General features: G+C 40.0%; 1 protein-coding gene across 1 annotated transcript in view; it reads right to left on the bottom strand.

Annotated features, from left to right (window-relative positions):
• Positions 1-2,550: 2,550 nt before the first annotated feature.
• Positions 2,551-22,033, bottom strand: part of NEK8 (NIMA related kinase 8) — a 114,758-nt gene continuing 95,275 nt past the window's right edge. The window contains exons 12-15 of the mRNA XM_073616789.1: positions 21,009-21,172; positions 20,558-20,716; positions 7,045-7,203; positions 2,551-3,113 (exon numbers count right to left, since the gene is read on the bottom strand). Coding sequence (XP_073472890.1) covers positions 3,088-3,113; positions 7,045-7,203; positions 20,558-20,716; positions 21,009-21,172 — 508 coding nt within the window. The 3' untranslated portion in view covers positions 2,551-3,087. The remainder of the gene's footprint in view (positions 3,114-7,044; positions 7,204-20,557; positions 20,717-21,008; positions 21,173-22,033) is intronic.

Here is a 22,033-nt window from a genome sequence, read left to right as displayed (position 1 = left end):
AAACGCGAACAGGCCCAAGTAAGAACAACAGAACTGGGGACTGTATACAATTCTAATGCCCTGTACACACGATAGGATTTTCCAAAAAACAAAACCGTGGATTTTTTTCAGAAAGATGTTGGCTTAAACTTGTCCTGCATACACACGGTCACACAAATGTTGTTGGAAATTCCAAACGTTAAGAATGCGGTGACGTACAACACATACAACGAGCTGAGAAAAATGAAGTTCAACAGCCAATGCGGCTCTTCTGCTTGATTCTGAGCATGAGTGGAAATTTGTGCCTCGGAATTGTGTACACACGCTCGGAATTTCCGACAACAAAGTTTTTTGTCTGAAAATTTGAGAACCTGCTCTCAAACATTTTTTGTTGGAAATTCCAACAGCAAATGTCTGATGGAGCATACACACGATCGGAATTTCCGACAACAAGCTCACATTGAACATTTCCCGTCGGAAAATCCGACCGTGTGTATGAGGCATAAGAGTCAACTGAAGAACATTACCTCAACTTCTACCACTGCTCAAGGTAAGTCTGCAGTTAACATCCACTTTCCAAACACAGGAAGGGTGCTTGCCCAATGCGCTGCTGTACATGCACAAATGAGAAATCTGGACGGCTGCACTCCCTTGATCTTCAGAGCAACATTTTATTAATTCAAAAACAGCCCAAAAGAGCAGCTCAATGGAGTGGGGGGGAATTGGAGTTCAAATTGTTTTTTTATTTCTGTCTGTTATCTCATTGGATAGATTTTCCCTCATTTTATGTCCCTTTGATATGCATGTAAGAAATGTGGATGTGGCTATACTGGGATACTGTAGGTTTTAATCGTTCCTAACTGTGCTAAAAATGTGTTTTTGTCTATATCCTTCAAAGACCTACAAAAAGCATTCACAAACACATAATAACTAGATCCCACATTTGTACACTATAACACTGACATGAGGCTTACCACTAGGGATGGGCGAACAGTTCGGCCCGAGCATAAGTTCGGGACGAACTTTGGTTGCTCAGATGTTTTAGTGACCACCAAACAATATGCGGTGTTCGGGGCAAATTCGAAACCCGCCCGAACAACGTTAAAGTCTATGGGACATTAACATGAAAAATCAAAAGTGTTCATTTTAAAGACTTATATGCAAGTTATTGTCATAAAAAATGTTTGGGGACCTGGGTCCTGCCCCAGGGGACATGTATCAATGAAAAAATTTTTTTTTAAAACAACCGTTTTTTTCGGGAGCAGTGACTTTAATAATGCTTAAAGTGAAACAATAAAAGTGAAATATTCCTTTTCATTTCGTATCTGGGGGGGTGTCTATAGTATGCCTGTAAAGTGGCGCATGTTTCCCGTGTTTAGAACAGTCCCTGCACAAAATGACATTTCTAATGTCATTTAAAAGTTATAGCAGCTATAGTGAATTGTCGGGTCTCGGCAATACAGATAAAAGTCATTGAAAAAACGGCATGGGATCCCTCCAGTCCATTACCAGGCCCTTCAGGTCTGGTATGAATATTAAGGGGAACCCTGAACCAAAATTAAAAAAAAAAAATTACGTTGGGTTCCCCCAAATTCCATACCAGGCCCTTCAGGTCTGGTATGGATATTATGGGGAACCCTGCGCCAAATAAAAAAAAAAATGGAGTGGGGTCCCCCTCAAAATCCATACCAGACCCTTCAGGTCTGGTACGGATTTTAAGGGGAACCCCGCGCCAAAAATAAAAAAAATGGCGTGGGGGTCCCCCCAAAAATCCATACCAGACCCTTATCCGAGAACGCAACCTGGCAGGCCGCAGGAAAAGAGGGGGGACGAGAGAGCACCCCCCCTCCTGAACCGTACCAGGCCACATGCCCTCAACATGGGGAGGGTGCTTTGGGGTAGCCCTCAAAGCACCTTGTCCCCATGTTGATGGGGACAAGGGCCTCATCCCCACAACTCTTGCCCAGTGGTTGTGGGGGTCTGCGGGTGGGGGGCTTATCGGAATCTGGAAGGGGACCCCCAGATCTCGGCCCCGCCCTGTTTGAGATGGTAACGGGTACATTGTACCTGAAGGGTCTGGTAAGTATTTTGAGGGGGACCCCCTACGACATTTAAAAAAAAAATATTGGCGCAGGGTTCCCCTGAATATCCATACCAGACCTGAAGGGCCTGGTATGGAATTTGGGGGGACCCCCACACAATTTTTTAAAAAGAAATTTTGGTTTGGGGTTCCCCTTAATATTCATACCACACCCAGAGGGCCATGCCGTTTTTTTCAATGACTTTTATCTGAATTGTCGGGACCCGACAATTCATTATAGCCGCGAGTACTTTTTAATGACTTTTTTTCCTTTAGAAATGCCATTTTGTGCAGGGACTGTTCTAAACACGGGAAACATGTGCCACTTTACAGGCATACTATAGACACCCCCCAGGTACGAAATTTAAAGGAATATTTCACATTTATTGTTTCACTTTAAGCATTATTAAAATCACTGCTCCCCAAAAAAACGGCCGTCCCCTGGGGCAGGACCCGGGTCCCCAAACACTTTTTATGACAATAACATGCATATTAACCCTTAAAATTAGCACTTTTGATTTTTTACGTTTGTGTCCCATAGACTTTAATGGTGTTCACGTGTTTGAACAAATTTTTTGCCTGCTCGCATGTTCTGCTGTTGCGAACTGAACCGGGGGGGGTGTTCGGCCCATCTCTGCTTACCACAGCCTATTCTTCAAGTCATTTTAGGCTAAACCAGAATCGACAAAGGCTGTCCACCACTATTTCATTGGTTTACTCAGTTGTTTCAAACATGAGTTTGTATTTCCTCTTCAGTTCTGAAGATATATGTCTGCCAGTGCATCTCATGTCTCTTTAATATCATCCAAGTTGTAGTTCAGGCCTACTGGCCCTTAGGGCGTTTCCACAGATCAGAAGAGTTTGTTCTTTGCCTTGCAACAAATTGGGTGTGACACAAATGGTAGTATTATCTGGCACAAAGTGTTATGTCATCAGGCTCCTTTTTGAAAGTGGTGTGTCAGAGAAAGTCTGCTGGGGACACCTATTTGATATTTACAGCTCATGATGTCTGTCTTGACGTCCTCCTCTCACACAGAGACATCTTCTATGCCCGCTGTAAATGTAATTGAAACAGTTAGTTCATGATGACACACAGAGAAGATGAGATATATCCCACTGTGACTGAGGTAATAGCACATCGGTATCACTGAAAAGCAGACTGAAAGGAGGATAATTCCTTGTATTGACCCTGTCTCTCCCTGCAAGATTGTTGTCCACATGTGACAAAGCAGCACTAATTCTCTGTGTGATGGATTTTTTTTTTTTTTAAGTCTCAGACGTAAAGCCCAAAACGAGGGAACAGTTAATGTATGTCCTCTCTGTCCTCTATGAAAGCTGTAATTATATTTAACTCTTTTATATATTTTTTTGATTTATGAATTTAATAAATGTGTGAACTTATTTCACACATAATTTTTCACGTGATAAACAGTCAGGCACATCTCATTTAATACCGTATTTTCTATCCACAACCAAGGTTTTTGTTTTAATATTTCACAATGATGAATTAACATATTGGAGCAAGTAAACCAGTATAATCCAAGCACCAAGCTATACCTAGGTAATACAGGAGACTTGGAATACCTACTGTATGTATAGATTTGAATTTATGATGAAAGTATATCACTTACTGCAAGAGAGTGGTAATTCTTTTCTGCAGTTATACAGTATATATTGTATATATACAGTACTGTGAAAAAGTTTGTACAACACATGGGAATTGTTGCCTTTTTCAATACATTTGAACAGGCAAACATTAGATCTTTATTCAAACACTACCTACAGATAAGGTGATATTCTTGAATAAAAAAAACACGTTGAAAATTGGTCTTCTCAATCATTTATTCAACAAAAATATCAAAAGATGTAATGGAGTACTGTGTCAGGTCTAATTACCCCCTTGGTTTTTAGAAGCTGAGATTGCCCTCTTTTGGTAGAAATTACTTCTTCTGGGTGATTTGCATAATTGTTCACTAGTCTCTGACATCTGACTATTTCTTACTGCAAAATTCCTTCAGCTGCAAGATGTTTGTGGGTCTCCTTGACCATGAACTGCCTGTTTTAAATCTATATTGATTAAAACCAGGGCTCTGTGTAGGCCATTCCATAACACTCCATTTTTTCTTTTTGAATCCTTAGTGGATTTACTAGTGTGATTTTCCTTGTTATTGTTTTGAAAGACCGATTTGGGGTTCAACTTAAAATTTCAGACAGATGGCCTCCCATTCTCATCAAGCACACTTTTTTTTACATTCTTTAATTATGAGTTTTTATCATTACAGAACCAAAAAAACAAATAGTACAGCCCATTACAGAATAGCCTAGGCACCTCATAGATTGATCAGACTGTAGAAAATATCTTGAGGCTGGATGGGGATAGGCTTGAACTCCAAGGATACGATTGAAAAGAATTAAGTATACACAGTGGAGGTCATCAAGCACATTTTGATATGATGCGGAATTCATAGTTGATTCAATGACTGCAAGATGCCCTGGCTTTGAAACAACAAAGCAACCCTAAACTATAACATGTCCACCACCATGCTTCACAGTTGGTATGAGGTTTTCTGAAATGCTGTCTTTTGTTTGTGCCAAACATGTTTGGTGTTACTGTGGTCAAACATATCTATCTTTGGTCCATCAGTCCACAGCACATTGTTCCAGAAGGCCTGGTCTTTGTTTATAAGTTCAATGGTAAACTGCGATCTTTCTCCTATGATCTTTTTAGAAAACAAAGGTTTCTGCCTGGCCAAGTCCCGTTCAGGTTAAACTGGTGCAATTTTTATCCGATTGTAGATGCATGCATTTGGACACCAATTGTTGCTAAAGTTACCTGCGGATTCTGAAATGAAACTTTGGGGTTCTTGGAGACTTCTTTTAGCATTAGACGGACATCTTTTTGGGCTGAATTTGATGGGCAGGGCAGTCCTGGACAAATTAGCAGCTGTTTGAAATGTATGCCTCTTGTAAATTATTTTCATTACAGACAGGTCTTTGCTTTAAAGACAGGTTCTACCCGCATGCTCTCTAAGGAGATTCTAATCTGGAACGCAGACTCTAATTAATGACTTTGTAGTGGTGGTAAATGTATGGGTCTACTTACTTGTTCCATTCAACATATATGCATTTTGATTCATTAGAATTATTATAATAAATACATTGTGCCGATTTTATGTCTCATTAGTTTCAAGTATTTTCCCTTTATTCATAGTGACTGTTTGAATGGAGATCTAATGTTTGCCTTTTTAAATATGTTGAAAAAGACAAAAATTTCAGTGGGGTGTTCTTACTTTTTCTCATGACTATATGGTATAATTTGGTTATCTGAATGCTGTTTTTACATTACTGAATCCCTATTGTTTCTAAATGCCATTGCTTATACATATCTAATGGAAAGTCTAATTAAAATGTGTTGCAATGTAATACATTTCTATTAAAATTAAAATATATAAAATACTAAGATGTCAATGGTTTGAATGAAAACTGTTTTACTTTTGCTCCCACTTTTCATATGACTGGCGGAATACTACCAGGTGTAAATAGAGAGTATGACAGTATGCAAAAAAAAAAAGGAAACGGGACATGATCAGGAATTTTATTTACTTCAGTTCTTTATAATGCATTTGTTTGTGTGAACTCTATGAGAGCTAAACTCGTAATGATCAGACAGACTGAAACTAAGTATTCCCAACCAATTCATAAAATAATGCATAACATACTTTTCTGTACACAGTTCACAATTTCCCCTGCACCTCCTTCCTTATCCATTAAATTACTGAGACATGCAGAACTCTAAAACACTTATTTTAAAGACACTACTGAGAAAAACACACAACTTTGAACATAATGTAAACCAATAGCTATCTAAGAGCACCTTCATATTTTTTTAACACAATCCCTTTAAAGACAAAGTTTACCTTTACAGAAAAAATAATATTTTTGCAGAAAAAAAAGTGAATTTATTATTTTTCCCTGCAGAAGCATGGAAAGCATTTCACCCACAATCAGTAGACCACAAGTGCAATGTGGGCATCTGCAGGCATATTCTCCGACTTTCAGTCCATACCTCTGTATGAGCTTTCTGTTTGAAAGCCAGAGGACATGTCAGTGGCCTATTAAAGCGCTCATCAGTGCTCCTGCAGCTCACAGAATCTACACGTCCATCTGCCATGATAGAAGACTGTACTTGTAGTTTATTCATTCACAGGAATCTGTGTAGGAATGAGTGGCTGTGTGGGTGGAACCCCGAAGAGCTGCGCTGTTGTTAAAAAGGGCACCTGCTGTGAAATGGGGGGGGGGGGGGGTTATGGGGGAGGAGCTGGAACATGTTACATGCTCCACCCCAAATAAAAGTATCTTTTAGACAAACAAAATGGTTACCAGGTATGTGTGTATTTTTCTAAATAGAAGTTATACTTTACCAGACTGATCATAAATATTTACATACAAAGAGGAGCACATGAGAAAAATGCAAAAGCAAAATTGGTTTCTGTGTTGCACAGCACTTAAAAATGTAGAAATGTAGAAAATCTTTGACATGTCTGCTAAAAAAGATGGCTTGTGGGAATCAATGCACCTTTCACCTATCAAACGAGGAATATAAATCACAGCAAAGGCGTCGTGTCTGAGAACCTGTGTACAGATCTCTCCCAGTGTTAAAAATACTGAAAGGTACTGTATAAGCCTCCACTAGAGGAAAGAGATGAAATATCTGAGATGTCAGTGTAAAACCCCATCCATTCTTTACATAGTTTTTGACATTCTCTGTTGGACTCAGGCCAAAAATCCTCTTCACTGCCAGTTCCACCCGCAGATAATGGCATAGGATTATGATTACAGGATTTATAGAAGGAGCACATATATAATGGCTTTCAGGGCTTATTGCAATCAGCATTATTGACAGGAAACCTGGCATAGCTGAAATGTCCCTGAAGGAACTAGCTCATACATATTAATATTCACATGCATACTTGTGGCATACTTACGTTTTACCGCTAGGAGAGTGTTACCATGGCAACATGCCACTGAAGTTACTGTATAGGGGTGGCTCTCCTCCAGTTGAACCATTTTAGGTACCCCGATCCCCTCGTCTCTGCGTCCTAGTCGTCCTCTGGCTCCTTTCCCCCATGTGGAGACTTGGCCATCTGTACAGACAGTGTCTATAGGAGTTAGTGGAATCATTGTACTGCAACATAATGCAAACAGACAGTGCTGCTCCCATGTTGTCCCCATAAAAGCCTTACAGTCACATGTAAAGACATGAAAGCAAGGAAAATACAAGGAAAATACAAAACTCTGCGGTAACACACTTGTCCAAACACTGTATTGGTTTGTTTTTCGTGCATCTTCCAGGGACTGTCCATGCACATTTCACAGCTTAAAACAACATTTAGAAAAAAAAATTAGCCTAAGGGCTCAGGCGTCTTTTCTGCTCGAAGATCCTCTCAAAAACACATGTTTGGTGGGGGGGTTTATGCCTATAAACTCCTGAAAAAGCCATAGTGTGCATGGACACATTGGCTAACATGGAGGGGAGTTTCCAGGCAGAAAAAATTAGAGCTCAAAAGCCTGTAGGAGTGGCTTCTTTGGGCTTCATTGAGATGCAGTGTGCATGAGGGATACTGAGCGAGTCAGTGGTTGTTTAAGAACATCTCAGGCTTCAAACTTTTAACTAATTTTCAACTTTATTGTTGCAATCACATTACAATAACTCACATGATCTTATCTAGTCTCTCTCGCACTGTTGTATCGCTTTGTCTCTTTCCCCTCGCAAACGACTCAGTGTTTCAAATAGTAACAGAGGGGCTCCTCCACACAGCTCACAGCATATACACAGAGCACAGGCAACATCAACAGTAAACCGCTTAGAGCACACACAGCACAGAGGGCACACAGCATACACAGAACACAGTTTAGATCACACAACATATACACTGAAAGCATGCAACATAGACAGCAATTAGCTTAGAGCACACAAAGCACAAAGTGCACACAGAATACACGCAGAATACACGACATGCAGTTCAGAGCGCACAGCGAATACATAGTGTACTGGCAACATAAACAATAAACAGTTTAGCATACACAGTACACAGTTCAGAGCACACAGCAATTACACAGAGATAGGCAACATAAAGAATGCACAGCTTGGAGCACATACAGTGGGTATAGAAAAGAATCACCGCCTTTAAAATAGTCACATTTTGTTGCTTTACAGCCTGAAATGAAGACATACACAGTTTTTGTTTTATACAGCTGTATTTACTCAGAACAACTTATAATATCCAAGTGAAAGATACCACACCAACATGTCAGAAAAAAAAAATCAAAAACAGAATCACTGAGTTGGAAAAAGGTTCACCCCTCTTATGTCAGTATTTTGTTGGACCACATTTTGCTTCAATTACAGCCTTTAGCCAGTTGGGATATGTCTCTACTATCTTTGCACATCTAGACTTTGCAATATTTGTCCACTCTTCTATGCAGAACTTCAGTTAAATCTGATGGTGACTGTTTGTGGAATACAGTCTTCAAGTCAATCCACAGATTTTCTTTTACAAAGGTTTTTAATAATAAGTAGCATGGATATGCAGAAAAAAAACAACTGACAGGCTATGGAAAAACCGGTACATTAGGCATATCTCAAGGATCAAATCCAGGGTGGAGTAAAAGGCAGCTACAGTGAGTAAAATAATCCAATAGGTAAACTGAACCACCTTATTAACAACTTCAATACTGGGCACTTTCACCCCCTTCCTGCCCAGGCCAATTTTCAGTTTTCAGCGCTGTAACATTTTGAATGAAAATTGTGCAGTCATGCAACAGTGTACACAAATGAAGTTTTGATCATTTTTTTCGCACAAATAGAGCTTTCTTTTGGTGGTCTTTGATCACCTCTGCAGTTTTTATTTTTTTGCGCTATAAACAAAAAAAAAATTTGAAAAAGAACACAATATTTTTTACTTTTTGCTATAATAAATATCCCAATTTAAAAAAAAACAAAAAACAAAAACACATTTTTTCCTCAGTTTAGGCCGATATGTATTCTTCTACATATTTTTGGTAAAATAAAAATCGCAATAAGCATACATTGATTGGTTTGCACAAAAGTTATAGCACCTACAAAATAGGTTATTGATTTATGGCATTTTTATTATTATTATTTTTTTTTTTTTACTAGTAATGGGACCATTGACATTTATACAGTGATCAGTGCTATAAATAGCCATGATTACTGTATCAATGTCACTGGCAGAGAAGAAGTTAACACTAATGGGCGATCAAGGGGTTAAATGTGTTGCCTAGGGAGTAATTCTAACTGTGGGGGGATGGGACTGACTGGGGGAGGAGACCGATCGGTGTTCTTATATAGTAGGAACACACAATCTGTCTCCTCTCCCCTGACAGGACGTGGATCTGTGTGTTTACACACACAGATCCACGTTCCTGCTCTGTCACGAGTGATCGCGGGTGCCCGGCGGACATCGCGGTCGCCGGGCACGCGCATCTGCTCCTCGGTGAAGCGGCGCGCCCCCAATGCCGGCACGAAGCTGAGGACGTCGTATGGCGCCCGCCCAGGATGGGAGATCCCATCTGCAGATGTCATATTACTATGGGCGGGCATTGAAGTTGTTAAGGTAATGTGCAGGTGTTCCTTGAATAAAGGTATTAAAGGTAACATTCTGTAGAAGCAATAACCAGAGAAAACAAAAGAGTTAGAGGGGAACAAGCCTCAAAACTATAGAGAAAGACACTGAATTATTATCCAATTTCACATGATAAGCCGTGAGGCTGTCAGTCTGCTGTGCTATAGAGAGATGTAGAATAAGGAGGACTTCCTTAGCTAAAGAGAAGAAGGGTGAGAATGTTAAAATGATAGAGGAAAAGAAAGTAAGAAGGAAAAGAAAGATAAGAGTGGTCTCAGAGGGCAATGTTTCTAAAAGTATCATAATGTCAGTAATGTTTGGTCAAAGCGTGATGGGTGACGTAGGATATCCAGGGTTGGCAGGCTCGCAGAAACTGGTCATGGGAATCAGAAAGTATAGCTGTTAATTTTTCATTTACCATAATATTGTTCAAGCAATTTTACTGCTTCAAAACTGAGTGCAGAAGTTTTCCATGCTTTCACTATAGTTAATTTGGTTGTAACAAAGAGATGCGTTGCCAGCTTGTGGTCCACTCGTAATTAGGGATCTATTGGTTCGTATAGAAGGATTTGCAGTGGTTTCTCTTCACATCTGAGTGAAGTAACATACATAAAAGTGCGTAAACCCGGATCCATAGTCTACTCGCCCTGGGGCAGTACCACCAGATATAAGACATCGTCCCCAGCTGGGAACACCCGCAAAAGCAGGCTGGCGAATATTGGGGAATTATTCGTGCCAGGCGTGCAGGTGTATAATACCATCAATAAATGACCTTATAGGCATTTTCTAGAGTGACAACATTTCTGGAACTTTTAGAAGCAACTTGGAGCATGATCTGCCAGTACGCCGATTCCAGCTTCACTGTTAGTTCACATTCCCAATGTTGTTCCTGTGGCGTGTGGGGCGCGACCTACATATGCTCTCGAAGGCTGAAAGAAGGTAAGGTGTCAAGTGGGACCTGAGGAGTCTGTGAATAAAATGATGGAGTTGAAGGTAGCGAAAATGTTCCCACAGCGGTAGTTCGTGTGAGGAACGAAGGGCACCGAAAGTTATGATTCCAACTGGGGTAAGTAAAGAATGTACGTCAGAGAACCCGTGGTCTGTCCACCAACCAAACTGGTCAGGCTGTCTATACCGGGGGGGAATAATGGACAGTTTAAGAAGCGTAGGAGGGGTAAATGTGGTGAGATCAAGCCTGCTGAGTGTTTAATGGAATCCCGAAGGCGGAGCGTATGTGATAAAGAAGGGCTTATTCCTTTTGGTCAGGAGGAAGGAGGAAGCCAAGGTGAGGAAGACAAAGGTATAGGATGTGAAGCTATCATGTCTATGGTGGTCCATAAAGGAAGGTGGTGGGTCTCGTGTATGTAGGAGATAGATGCTAGATTAGCTGCAATGTAAAAATCATGGAGATTAGGGACTGGGAGGCCACCATTTATTCTGTGAGTAAATAGGATTTGTTTATTGACCTGAGACGAGAAGAACCCCAAATAAAATATAATAATTTCCGTTGGTGGATACAGAGTATGTATAGAGGTACAGAAATCAGAAGGACCCGGAAGGCATATAGCAATTTGGGTAGATAAATTATCCAAACTGCGTTAATCCCATGTGACAGAACGAGACGCCGTCACTGTGAAATTGGTGATTTAAAGGACACAGAGTGTGCACATTGCCTCAGTGCAGGACTACAGACTGTAGCTGCTGAGTGGAGAAAACCGCTTTTGCAGCTTTCTCCAGGTTTTGGTATACCTGGATGGAGCTCTGTAGTTGGGAGATTCCGTAGTGTCTTGGGTGGGATGGAATCTCCAATCTTGTGTTCAGGTTTTGCAGATGACCAGCAAGGTGAACAAAGCCCTTATAACGAAGGTATAGGAATACCTCATGGCTCCCTGTTGGAGACTGCTCCACCCCACAGGAGGTCTCCAGGAGTCAGAAGCTGCAGGTGTCAGCCAGAGCACATGTGTGACTGCAAGAGGCAGTAAACGGCCTGTGGACTAAGGCCAGAGCGGAGCTGTAGGCACTAGAGTAAAGCTGTCCACACTGAAGAATCCTGTGATCTGTGTGACCAGCATAAAGAGCAGAGGTACTGCTAAAGAGAGAGCCAGGTGGGCTAGCATTTTTCTGTTTGTGAATTTACTGGAGAAGAACTCCCTGCGTGGGAAACCTTTATGTTACTGACTTTTTATTTGCCTTTTAATAAAAATGGGCTACCAGGCCCTTAAAATATAGTTCCTGACTACAGTGAATCACTACAAAATGCATCTACCACTAGATGGTAATGGTCCCCCATGTTACACCTGCCAAACCAAGATAGCAGAAGGTGAATCCAGGACAACAGTAGGTTTGATAATGTTTTGAATAGAGGTAGGAAATTAGCCTGATAGAGCTCTTCATATGTAGGGGTCAATCCACAGATTTTTAATGGGGTTTAAGTCTGGGCTCTGACTAGGCCATGCAAGGACATTCACCTTTTTCTCCGTCAACCACTGTGTGGTCATTTTTGCTGTGTGCTTTGGGTCATTGTCATGTTGGAAGGTAAACTTTCTTCCCATTGACAATTTTCTGGCAGAGGGCAGCAGATTTTCCTCAAGAATTTGATGGTATTTTGCCCCATCCATTTTTCTTCTATCCTGACAAGTGCTCCAGTCCCTGCTACATAGAAACATCCCCATAACAGGATTTTACCACCTCCATGCTTTACCGTAGGAATGGTGATATCTGGGATATCCAGTATTGGATTTCCGCCAGACAAATTGTTTGGTGTTGAGGCCAAATAATTCAAAAGGTGTTATGGTCAGATGAGATTAAAATTTAATTAATCAGCCTCAACACCAAACGATATGTCTGGCAGAAATCCAATAAATCTCACCATCCAAATAGCACCATTCCTACAGTAAAGCATGGAGGTGGTAATATTCTGTTATGGGGTGTTTCTCTGCAGCAGGGACTGGAGCACTTGTCAGGATGTAAGAAAAATGGATCGGGCAAAATACCATCAAATCCTTGAGGAAAATCTGCTGCCCTCTGCCAGAAAGGGGTCAATGGGAAGAAGGTTTACCTTCCAACATAACAATGACCCAAAGCACACAGCAAAAATGACCATACAGTGGTTGAAGGAGAAAAAGGTGATTGTCCTTGTATGGGCTAGTAAGTGCCCAGATTTAAACCCCATTGAAAATCTGTGGCATGACTTGAAGACTGCAGTCCACAAACGGTCACCATCAAACTTAACTGATCTTGAGCAGTTTTGCAAAGAAGAGTGGGGCAAATATTGCAAAGTCTAGATGTGCAGTAGTAAGTTAGTAGTTAGTAGAGACATATCCCAACAGACTAAAGGCTGTAATTGAAGCAAAAGGTGGTTGAACAAAATACTGACATGGGGGGGGGGGGGGGGTGATCCTTTTTCCAACTCAGTGATTCTGTTTTTGAATTATTATTTTTTTTAATAACCTGTTGGTGTCAAATCTTTCACTTGGATGTTAGTTATGCACTAGTAAATACAGCTGGATAAAACAAAAACTGCATCTGTCTTAATTTCAGGCTGCAAAGCAACAAAATGTGACTATTTTAAAGGGGGTGATTCTTTTCTCTACCCAAAGTAGTAGATTTCAGCGTATACATAGCATACACAGCATAGCACTTACACAGCACACAACACAAAGCGTACAAATACTAGGGGTGGCACACAGTGCACACACAGGACACAGCAAACAGAGCACAAAGACTATATAAAATGCTACTTTCAGTTTGGCAAGCAAACAATATAAAGCTTTTTCAAAGGCCATATATACAAGGGAACAAGCTATTATGAAATATTTGCTAACTTGGCATCTTGCAAAATATTATTCTCGATAGGAAGACGTCTATTAAAGGGCATGTAACGCCAAAACTTTTTTGTGTTGGAAAGAGTAAGAATGGGTTAAAATACCTTATTGTTTTGTTGGGTGTGTACAACTGGGATGATTTTTCTTTACTTCCTGTTCTGGAGATGGAACAGGAAGTGGGGGGAAATCTCTACAAAGCTGTGAATATCTGTCGCAGACAGTTGTTCTCCCCAAAGAAAAATTTACCCTTGCCCGCTGCTTTGGTGACAACTGTAAAATTTTGGATTTACCACCACTTTTTGCCTTTCTGACAATGGTCAAGAAGACAGATCTACCCAAAGGGAAAGAGACAACGACAAAAACTTGACAGTGATTCTAGCCCTTGCCTACTCAATTCAAAAGTAAAAAAAATTGTTGGTTTCAGTAAGATGGACATAAGCATGGCCTGAAAGATGGCACAAAACAATGTTGCTTTTCTATTCTCATAGAGCCATTTTTGATGAGCTATTTGATAAAACTGGCATAAAAAAATGGCTAATTTGCTGTGGTCTACATGGGCATGTTTATTTGGGTGTGTGTAAACATTCACATTTGTTAAGCTTTATTGCAGCCACAGGACATGGGTCATAAAAGATGGTGCAGGCATAATGTTTTACTCATGTTCTCCCCTTGTTTCTGAAACCTAAAGTGGTTGTAAAGACAGAAGGTTTTTTACCTCATTGGCTCAGATACAGCAACAGATACACAGCCAGTGGCAAGGGAGCGGAGAGATCGGGGGCCGAACTCCACTTTGTATGTCTGGCGAGGGACCCGAGAAGAGGAGGATTGGTGCTTCTCTGTGCAAAACCATTACACAGAGCAGGTAAGAATAACATTTTACAGTAAATAAAAATGCCGCGCTGGAAAAAATATAACAAAAAATAGAGCAGCAGTAAACAGTGCGACAACACAAAAAATCAATAACAAATTATAAACTGCGCTAGACGTTCAATAAATAACTTTGAATAAATATCCTGAAGTAAATTCAAATCAAAGAGTCCAAATTATTCTTCAAGCAAAAGCACTCCGGATCACCAAAACGCTTCAATGTACACAGAATTGTTTAACAGTCCAACTGAAGAACCCAAACACCATAGTAATAGGTTGCCCTTACCAGAACAGCAAACAATGTGGGCGGATGGCTTAAACCCAGCCAGGGCCTTTAAGGTAGAGAGTAATCCGCTCTGTCCAGGATCAGGTTACCGTTCCCTCAGTTTAATACCGGAAGAAGGAAATAACAAGAAAACTGGCTATAGTGTAATATTGCTATATAACGTATGTAGACATTCAACAGTGACCAACAGCCTGATGTGCACATAAAACAAAAAGGTGATATTCCCACCACCGTAGCTGTAGAATATGCTTACCAACTCGTAAGCTTTAAAACGCATATGGCACTAAACCCCACTAGGAATCAATTGAATGGTGATAGATAGTAGATTATTTGCCCACTGTAGCCAGGAAATCCATATCCTCAGTATGTGACCCAAAAAGGAGATAAACTAGTTCAAGTCCCGAACAAAGCCCCTTGTTTCAATAATTTGGACTCTTTGATTTGAATTTACTTCAGGATATTTATTAAAAGTTATTTATTCAACGTCTAGCGCAGTTTATAATTTATTATTAAGAATAACATTTGTTTGTCATTTTAAAAGAAAAAAAAAAATAGGAAGCTTTACTATAACATAAAAAAATGCTGTGTTCACTGAAGTATTATATAACACTATATATAAGTATTATAACTAATGACACTTAAACTGGACCTTCACTAAAGCGTGAAAGTACCACTCATCCCCCCTCCTCCCCTCTGCCTCGAATAATCTTGAATTTTTTTTTGGGGGGGGGAGCAGGTACCTTTTTGTGACAGGCATCTGCTCTCACTCCCTCAAGTCTCACCTAGGTGAAAATTAAAGCGGTATTAAACCCAAAAACAAAAATGTAATATGTTGCAAAATGATTTCTTTCTCTCTGCTTCCCCCGGTGATCTGGCCAGTAACACTCCTCCTGTATTATACAGACACCACTCTGGATGAAGGAGCACAGGCGGCAGATTTGGACAGCAGTATTGTCAGTCTGGGGGGGGGGGGGGAGTGTTAGAAGTACTAGCAGATTTACATACAGTAACAAATTTAAACCGAACTCCAGCTAATTCTTTATAATCAATTACAGTAAACAGTCTTTTCCTTTTGGGATAAAGGTCTAACATAAATAAATAAAAGCTGATCATTTTAAGCACCCCTGCCAGTGTTTAATGGTCTGTCCCACCCCTGTAACTGCAAGAGAGCTTTTCTGTTGATAAACAACAGATTTACTGGCTAGATCCCCAGATGAAAATATAAGAAAGGAAAGCCTAAAAAAGGAAACTAATGCAACCATCACATCTAAGAATTGGTAAGCTGCAATATAGTAAATGTTTACTTTTGGGTTTAACACAGCTTTAAGTCAGCTTGCCACCCCCTCCCTTAATAACTGCAGCCTCCTGGGATGGAGTATATGTTCCAGGAGGTTGCAGGGCCAGTCTCAAAGTGCTGTCATGCCTTCACATGTGTGGTGGGGTGCCAGCTGTGAGACTTCAGGAAGTCACAGCCAGCTCCCATGCCCAAGGTGGTGTTCCTTGAGAGCTGATGCCCAGCAAAAAAATAGCTCTGGAGAAGACAGCGCTGAACTCCATGGTCTGTTAAGTGTCTGTTTCTTTAAAGTCATGTTCTAATTTTGGTAGATTCTGATTTTTTTTTAAAGAGTAAAGTTTTTCTTTAAATAAACCAACCATTCAAAGAACGAGCACATTTTGCTAGTAACAAAAATGTCACATCTATCACTGCAGTTGCTAACCACAGCACACAAGGCCTAACATACACATCAATAAAACATATAACACCTTTAAAAAAGATTATATAAAAAAAAAAAAAATAAAACCTGTGGTTTTCCAAAACAGAAATAATCTGAAGTGCATCAGTATTGATTTTCTCACCAGTAATGACTAATGTGAGTTTGTTGGTACACAGTACTGCACGTCATCAGCTACACACTACATGAAATTTCAGAACTGCATGACTGCAGTTAGAGTGGAATAATTGTATTTACATATAGTGATTCAATAGTGAAGCTGGAAAATAATAAGTTACTAGAGTTTAATGTCACTCCAGCATCAAAGTCTCACAGTATGAGTATACTACACTGAAACTATAAAGTGATTAATCTTGAATCTCATTTACCCTTGTGCAACATTTAATTGGTCTTTTTAACTGTTTAGCAAAAAAAAAGTACCAGACAGGAGAACCCTTTTAAATACCAATTTAGGAATTAAAAAAATCAATTATTGTGCATATTTGTTCCAATAAAGTGCATACAAAAGAAGAGCATATGATGGTAAACAAACATAGAAATCTGGGTATGGATGTGATCTCAATAAACAAATATACATACATTAACAAACAAAAGCTGGTGGTCATGAACCTCTTCATTCTGCTTCTTATATAAACATGCAATCCATGTTACCTTATATCTGCTAGCATATCTCCCTTGTACATTCTGATTTCTGGTTTCATTGATGATGAGTGGTTTTGTACAAGTGGGAAAATACAAACTGCTAGCCATACCTTAAAGCTGAACTCCAGGGAAAAAAAAATAGCTGTTTGCTGGGTTCAGCTTAGTTACCTCAAATTTTTGGTATACTATGTCCAGAGGGTTGCTGTGGATGCTAAAAAGTGCCGCTGTTCATACAGTGATGATATGGGATCACTTGCTCTTTAACTTGTCCATTCAGAAGACATCGTGTATTCTTTTCATTAAATACAAGGCTTTCTCTGAATGGACAAGCGGATGATGAACATCAGGATCTCACCTTGTCCATTTAGAGAATGTATTCAGTGAAAAATACAAGACATTTCCTGGATGGAGCAGCTAAAGAGGGAGTGACCCCCTATCATCACTGTATAAGTGGTACTAAGACCCCTTTCACACTGAGTCGTTTTACAGGCGATATAGCGCTAAAAATAGTGCCTGCAAAGTGCCTCTCCTGTCACTCCAATGTGAAAGCTCGAGGGCTTTCACACTGGAGCGGTGCGCTGGCAGGACGTAAAAAAAAGTCCTGCAAGCAGCTTCTTTGAGGCGCTTTTGGAGTGGTGTATACACCATTCCTAAAGCGCCCCTGCCCATTGAAATCAATGGGCAGCGCCACCAAACCCCCGGCAAAGTGCCACTGCAGTGACGCTTTGCGGGCGCTTTTAACCCTTTTTCGGCCGCTAGCGGGGGTGAAAGTGCCCTTACAGTAACCAAACCAGAAAATCAAAAGGATGTTAGGAGGCTCCTAACAATGTCCTTGTTAATGAAATAATGAAACACATGGAGTAAGGTTTGGACTGTGACACAGCTTTTAGTCTTTGGAACGCACAGGAAAAGTGAAAACCCATGGAGCTTTCTACACAGATAGTAATCGGCTTATCATGGTGCTAGTTCTAGGCACAGTGCTAGGTGAGTACATTTTTATATATGTTTTTATTTGTAGTAAATGGTTTTACACTATGGGAGTCTTTTTGTTTCATTCTGGTGCTTACTTATCTGGGCAGTTATGAGGAATGATCTATGAAGGTGATCATTAAAATCAGTTCATAATAAAGGGTCAGACCCATAGGAGGAGGAAAAGGAGAGAAGAACCCACATTTGACTGCCAAATCAACAGCTTTTAGACCCACCTATTAACCACTGAGGAGTCTAAACATCTGGTGAGTGTATTCTCCTAAGGGGTACAAAAAAGGAATTATACTTGATTTGTGAAGGTGTCAGCCACAGGATGTTGCTTAAAGTGTGGATTTAAAGGCACAGTGAATGTGTTGGACTTTTTTTGGGACACAGTTTTGCACTCTGCACATTGTGGAAGTCAAACACAAGTATATGTATTGGAACTATTTGGGAACGCACATTTCCACTTTATATATTGTGGAAGCATAAAAAATTAATTGCAAGGTTTTACAGTTTTTATAAGTATTATGGCACTGGTTGGCACAATTGATTTGGCATTGATTTAATTTTTAAGGTATTATTGTTTGAATATTTATGAATAGTATAATAAAATACAGGCACCGTTTTGCACATAACAATAATTCAGACCTCACTCAAAACAAGCATTCAATTTTTTATTTAGTGCTGCATATATCTTGAAATAGAATAATTTTGAATATCAGTGGGATATTCTTATTGCAGCAGCTGGGGATCACTGAAACAACACATAGCACAGCTTAACCAAAGTGTTTAAGTTTATTTCTATTTTTTTTGGGGGGGGGGGGGGTAGGTAAATGGTCTACACCTATAGCAAGGGCATCATTGAACTTTAGTCATAGCTGCACAGTTTGTTTTCATCTACAGGCACCCCTTACCTACAGTTTTATTGTAAAGGTGAACCAACCTTTTAAAGGGTAACTCTACTTTTGTGGGGAAAAAAATGAGCAAATAACAAGAAATATATATATATTATAGCGTATACAATTGTGAATCAAGTCATATTGTAATTTAATGTTATTACAAATTATATTTCCTTTTCAATATGCACAGCTGTACTTTTCTGTAAAATGTAATGCAATATTGCTACCTGGAGATGTTCTATACACAGACTGTGTACAGAACGCCCCATGAAAATGTAATTTCCTGCTTGTGTGATTGGCTTACTGATTTTCCCAGAAGTCTACATTAAGATACAACTCAGATTTTTGGCATCCCCAGCGGTAAAATGTCATTTTTGGTGAGATACTTCCAAAGGGAAATCGCATCTAATCAGATGCAGACCCTGCCAATTTCCTCAGTAGAGCCCTGCAGGAGCAGCAGCTGATCAATAATTACAAAACCATCCCCCATACATATTCACTTAGCACATGGACACAGACAAGCAGCTATTCCTTCAGATTAACAAAAGGTAGGAATCTGCAACAAAGTTTGTTAAAATCCTTGTAATGTACATTGATCACCCAGAGAGAATGTTTTTTACTCAACAGAAGTGGAGTTACTCTTAAGTTGTTTAATAACATCTATTTAACATTTCTAACCTGAAATTTCTTTTGACAAACTGTTAAATTGGTGGGTTTAATCCCGCTTTAAACGGTTTGTTCCACCTCGAACTGAAATTTTGCTAAATGGCTTGGTTTTTAAAGGAAGTTGAAAAACAATGGATCTTCCGGGCCAGGTAAACAGGTTATAAAAATATACTACAAGGGGACTTCTCTGTTGATGCTATTGACAGACTGAATTTTTTTTTATTTGCTGATAACAATTTTAAGATGAACTTCAGGCAGCAAAAAAAAAAAGACACTCATTAAAGCCTAACGTGTTTTTGTCCTTTTAAATAGTTCATTTTGACCAACCTGGCCCAGACAAACTATTTACTGCACTAACAGGTGTGCCTTCTGGGCACACTGTATTAACTCTGTATGTAACCTCAGCCACTCCAGGAACAAAAGAGAGTTGGCCTGAGTGTTCTAATTATGAATACAAAGCTCCCTCTGAATGGCTGAGGCTGAGAGGTGGACGGATGACGTACGATCTCGGCCTCAGCCAAACAATTAAGGCTTTGTATTGATTTATAGAATACAAACTCCCTGTGAATGGCTGAGCAGCGCTCTGCCTGACTCTTTTTTTGTTCTGGGAGTGAGATGGGAATATCTGCGTATTTAGTTGTTTGCATGAAGGCATGAAGAAAGAATAAAAAACTGAAGTGGTCATAATTAAAATGATGGCATTCTGAGTAATCACAATCCAGAAGCAGCATCACAAAAAATGACTGATAACCTTTAGCTGGAATTGAACTTAAATCTCTAGTTATTCCAAATGGGCTTACCCGAGGTCTTTTTGTTAGACCTTGATCTACATCAGTCTACAATTCTGATTATAACCACTCACTTTATTTTTTGTGTTGATTTATTTAGCTGAATCTCCTGTGGTCATAAAGAAGCTGTAAATGTAATGGTTGCAATGTGTTCAATATATAATATAAGACTCACCTGCACAAACAGATACAGTGAAGGCATCACCACATGCCACCATTGTCACCTTTAACCCTTGTGGTGCACTGACGAGATAGGGCACTCTACTGTTTCGGTGAGCACTGGTGCCTAGCTGTCCATGTTGATTGCTGCCAAAGGTGTAACACTGCCCCCGGGCTTTCATGACAAAGTAAAAAAAAAAAAAAAAAGGTAAGGGACTGAGAGAAATCTTTGCAAAGTTTCCACCCTCATCTTTCATGTCTCTGTGTATTTGCTCATACAACAGCTTGTCAACACAAATGTTAGCTTTAGAATGTCAAAGTGAAAAAACTTTCCTAGTCATTCACAAAAGTAGAGAACTGTTGGTCATTCAGCTCAATACAAACACAAAATCCCATTGTAAACATGCTGTTCTCTCACTTTTCCTACACATTCTACACATTGCTTGTTCTCTTGTCTCCCTACTGACCTGTTACTACAGCGGAGTGGGAAGTGCCCACATCTGCGCACAGAATGGCCTCCAGATGCAGAGGTGCGGATTGGACTGGACTGAAGGTGTAGACCTCTTCCACTTGATCCTCAGAAGGTGGTTCACTAACAGTCGTTATCTTATCTAAGCCAAGCTTGTTAAACCTGAGAAAACCAAAGTAGTGGTTCAAGTTTATATTTATTAGAAAAAGTAAGCCTGTTAGAAGCCAGAAATTTAACACAAACATATGTAAGATTCAAGAGATTCAAAAAATATATCATTATACAATCACAGATCATACAACGAAATTGTATGATCTGTGATTGCAGCTCTCATAAAACCTGTATCATCAGTGCCCATCTGCAGCCTCACTGTGCCCACCTGTATCATCAGTGCCCATCTGAAGCCTCACTGTGCCAATCTGCAGCTGTACCTTTGATAATCAAAACAGCGGGTGTCTCCTGCTGTGTCATGCAGACTGTTCGGTGGCCGTCCACTGTAACAAATCCCCGCCTCCTCTTCGTCCGTGATAGACGGAACACTGATTTAGTTTCCCAGCATTGTATCAGTGTTCCGTCTATTACGGACGAGGAGGAGATGGGGCTTTGTTACAGTGGACGGCCGCCAAACAGACTGCATGACACAGCGGGAGATACCCCATGTTTTGGTTATAAAGGTACAGCTGCAGATGGGCACAGTGAGGCTGCACCCTCACTCGAGACCCTCAATCGAGTATAAGCCGAGGGGGGGGGCTTTTTCAGCATAAAAAATGTGCTGAAAAAGTTGGCTTACACTCAAGTATATATGGTACTTAAAAATAAATCACATCGCCTTATCCAAACTATTTTTTTTTTTTTTTTTTACAAGAAAGTTATCCTAACTATTTAACTTACTGAACTTAAAGTGGAACTTTACCCACAACAACTTGCTAAAAATAATGTTCTTTAGCAAAGAACATACATTCCACAATATTAATTATGCCACCAAAATGAGTGTGTGCTGTAAATTGCCTCCAGCATTGTTCC

The sequence above is a fragment of the Aquarana catesbeiana genome, linkage group LG02 (genome assembly GCF_042186555.1).
Source record: "Aquarana catesbeiana isolate 2022-GZ linkage group LG02, ASM4218655v1, whole genome shotgun sequence".
In the NCBI taxonomy this organism is placed as follows: domain Eukaryota; kingdom Metazoa; phylum Chordata; class Amphibia; order Anura; family Ranidae; genus Aquarana; species Aquarana catesbeiana.
This window is presented reverse-complemented; position numbering and strand designations above follow the sequence as displayed.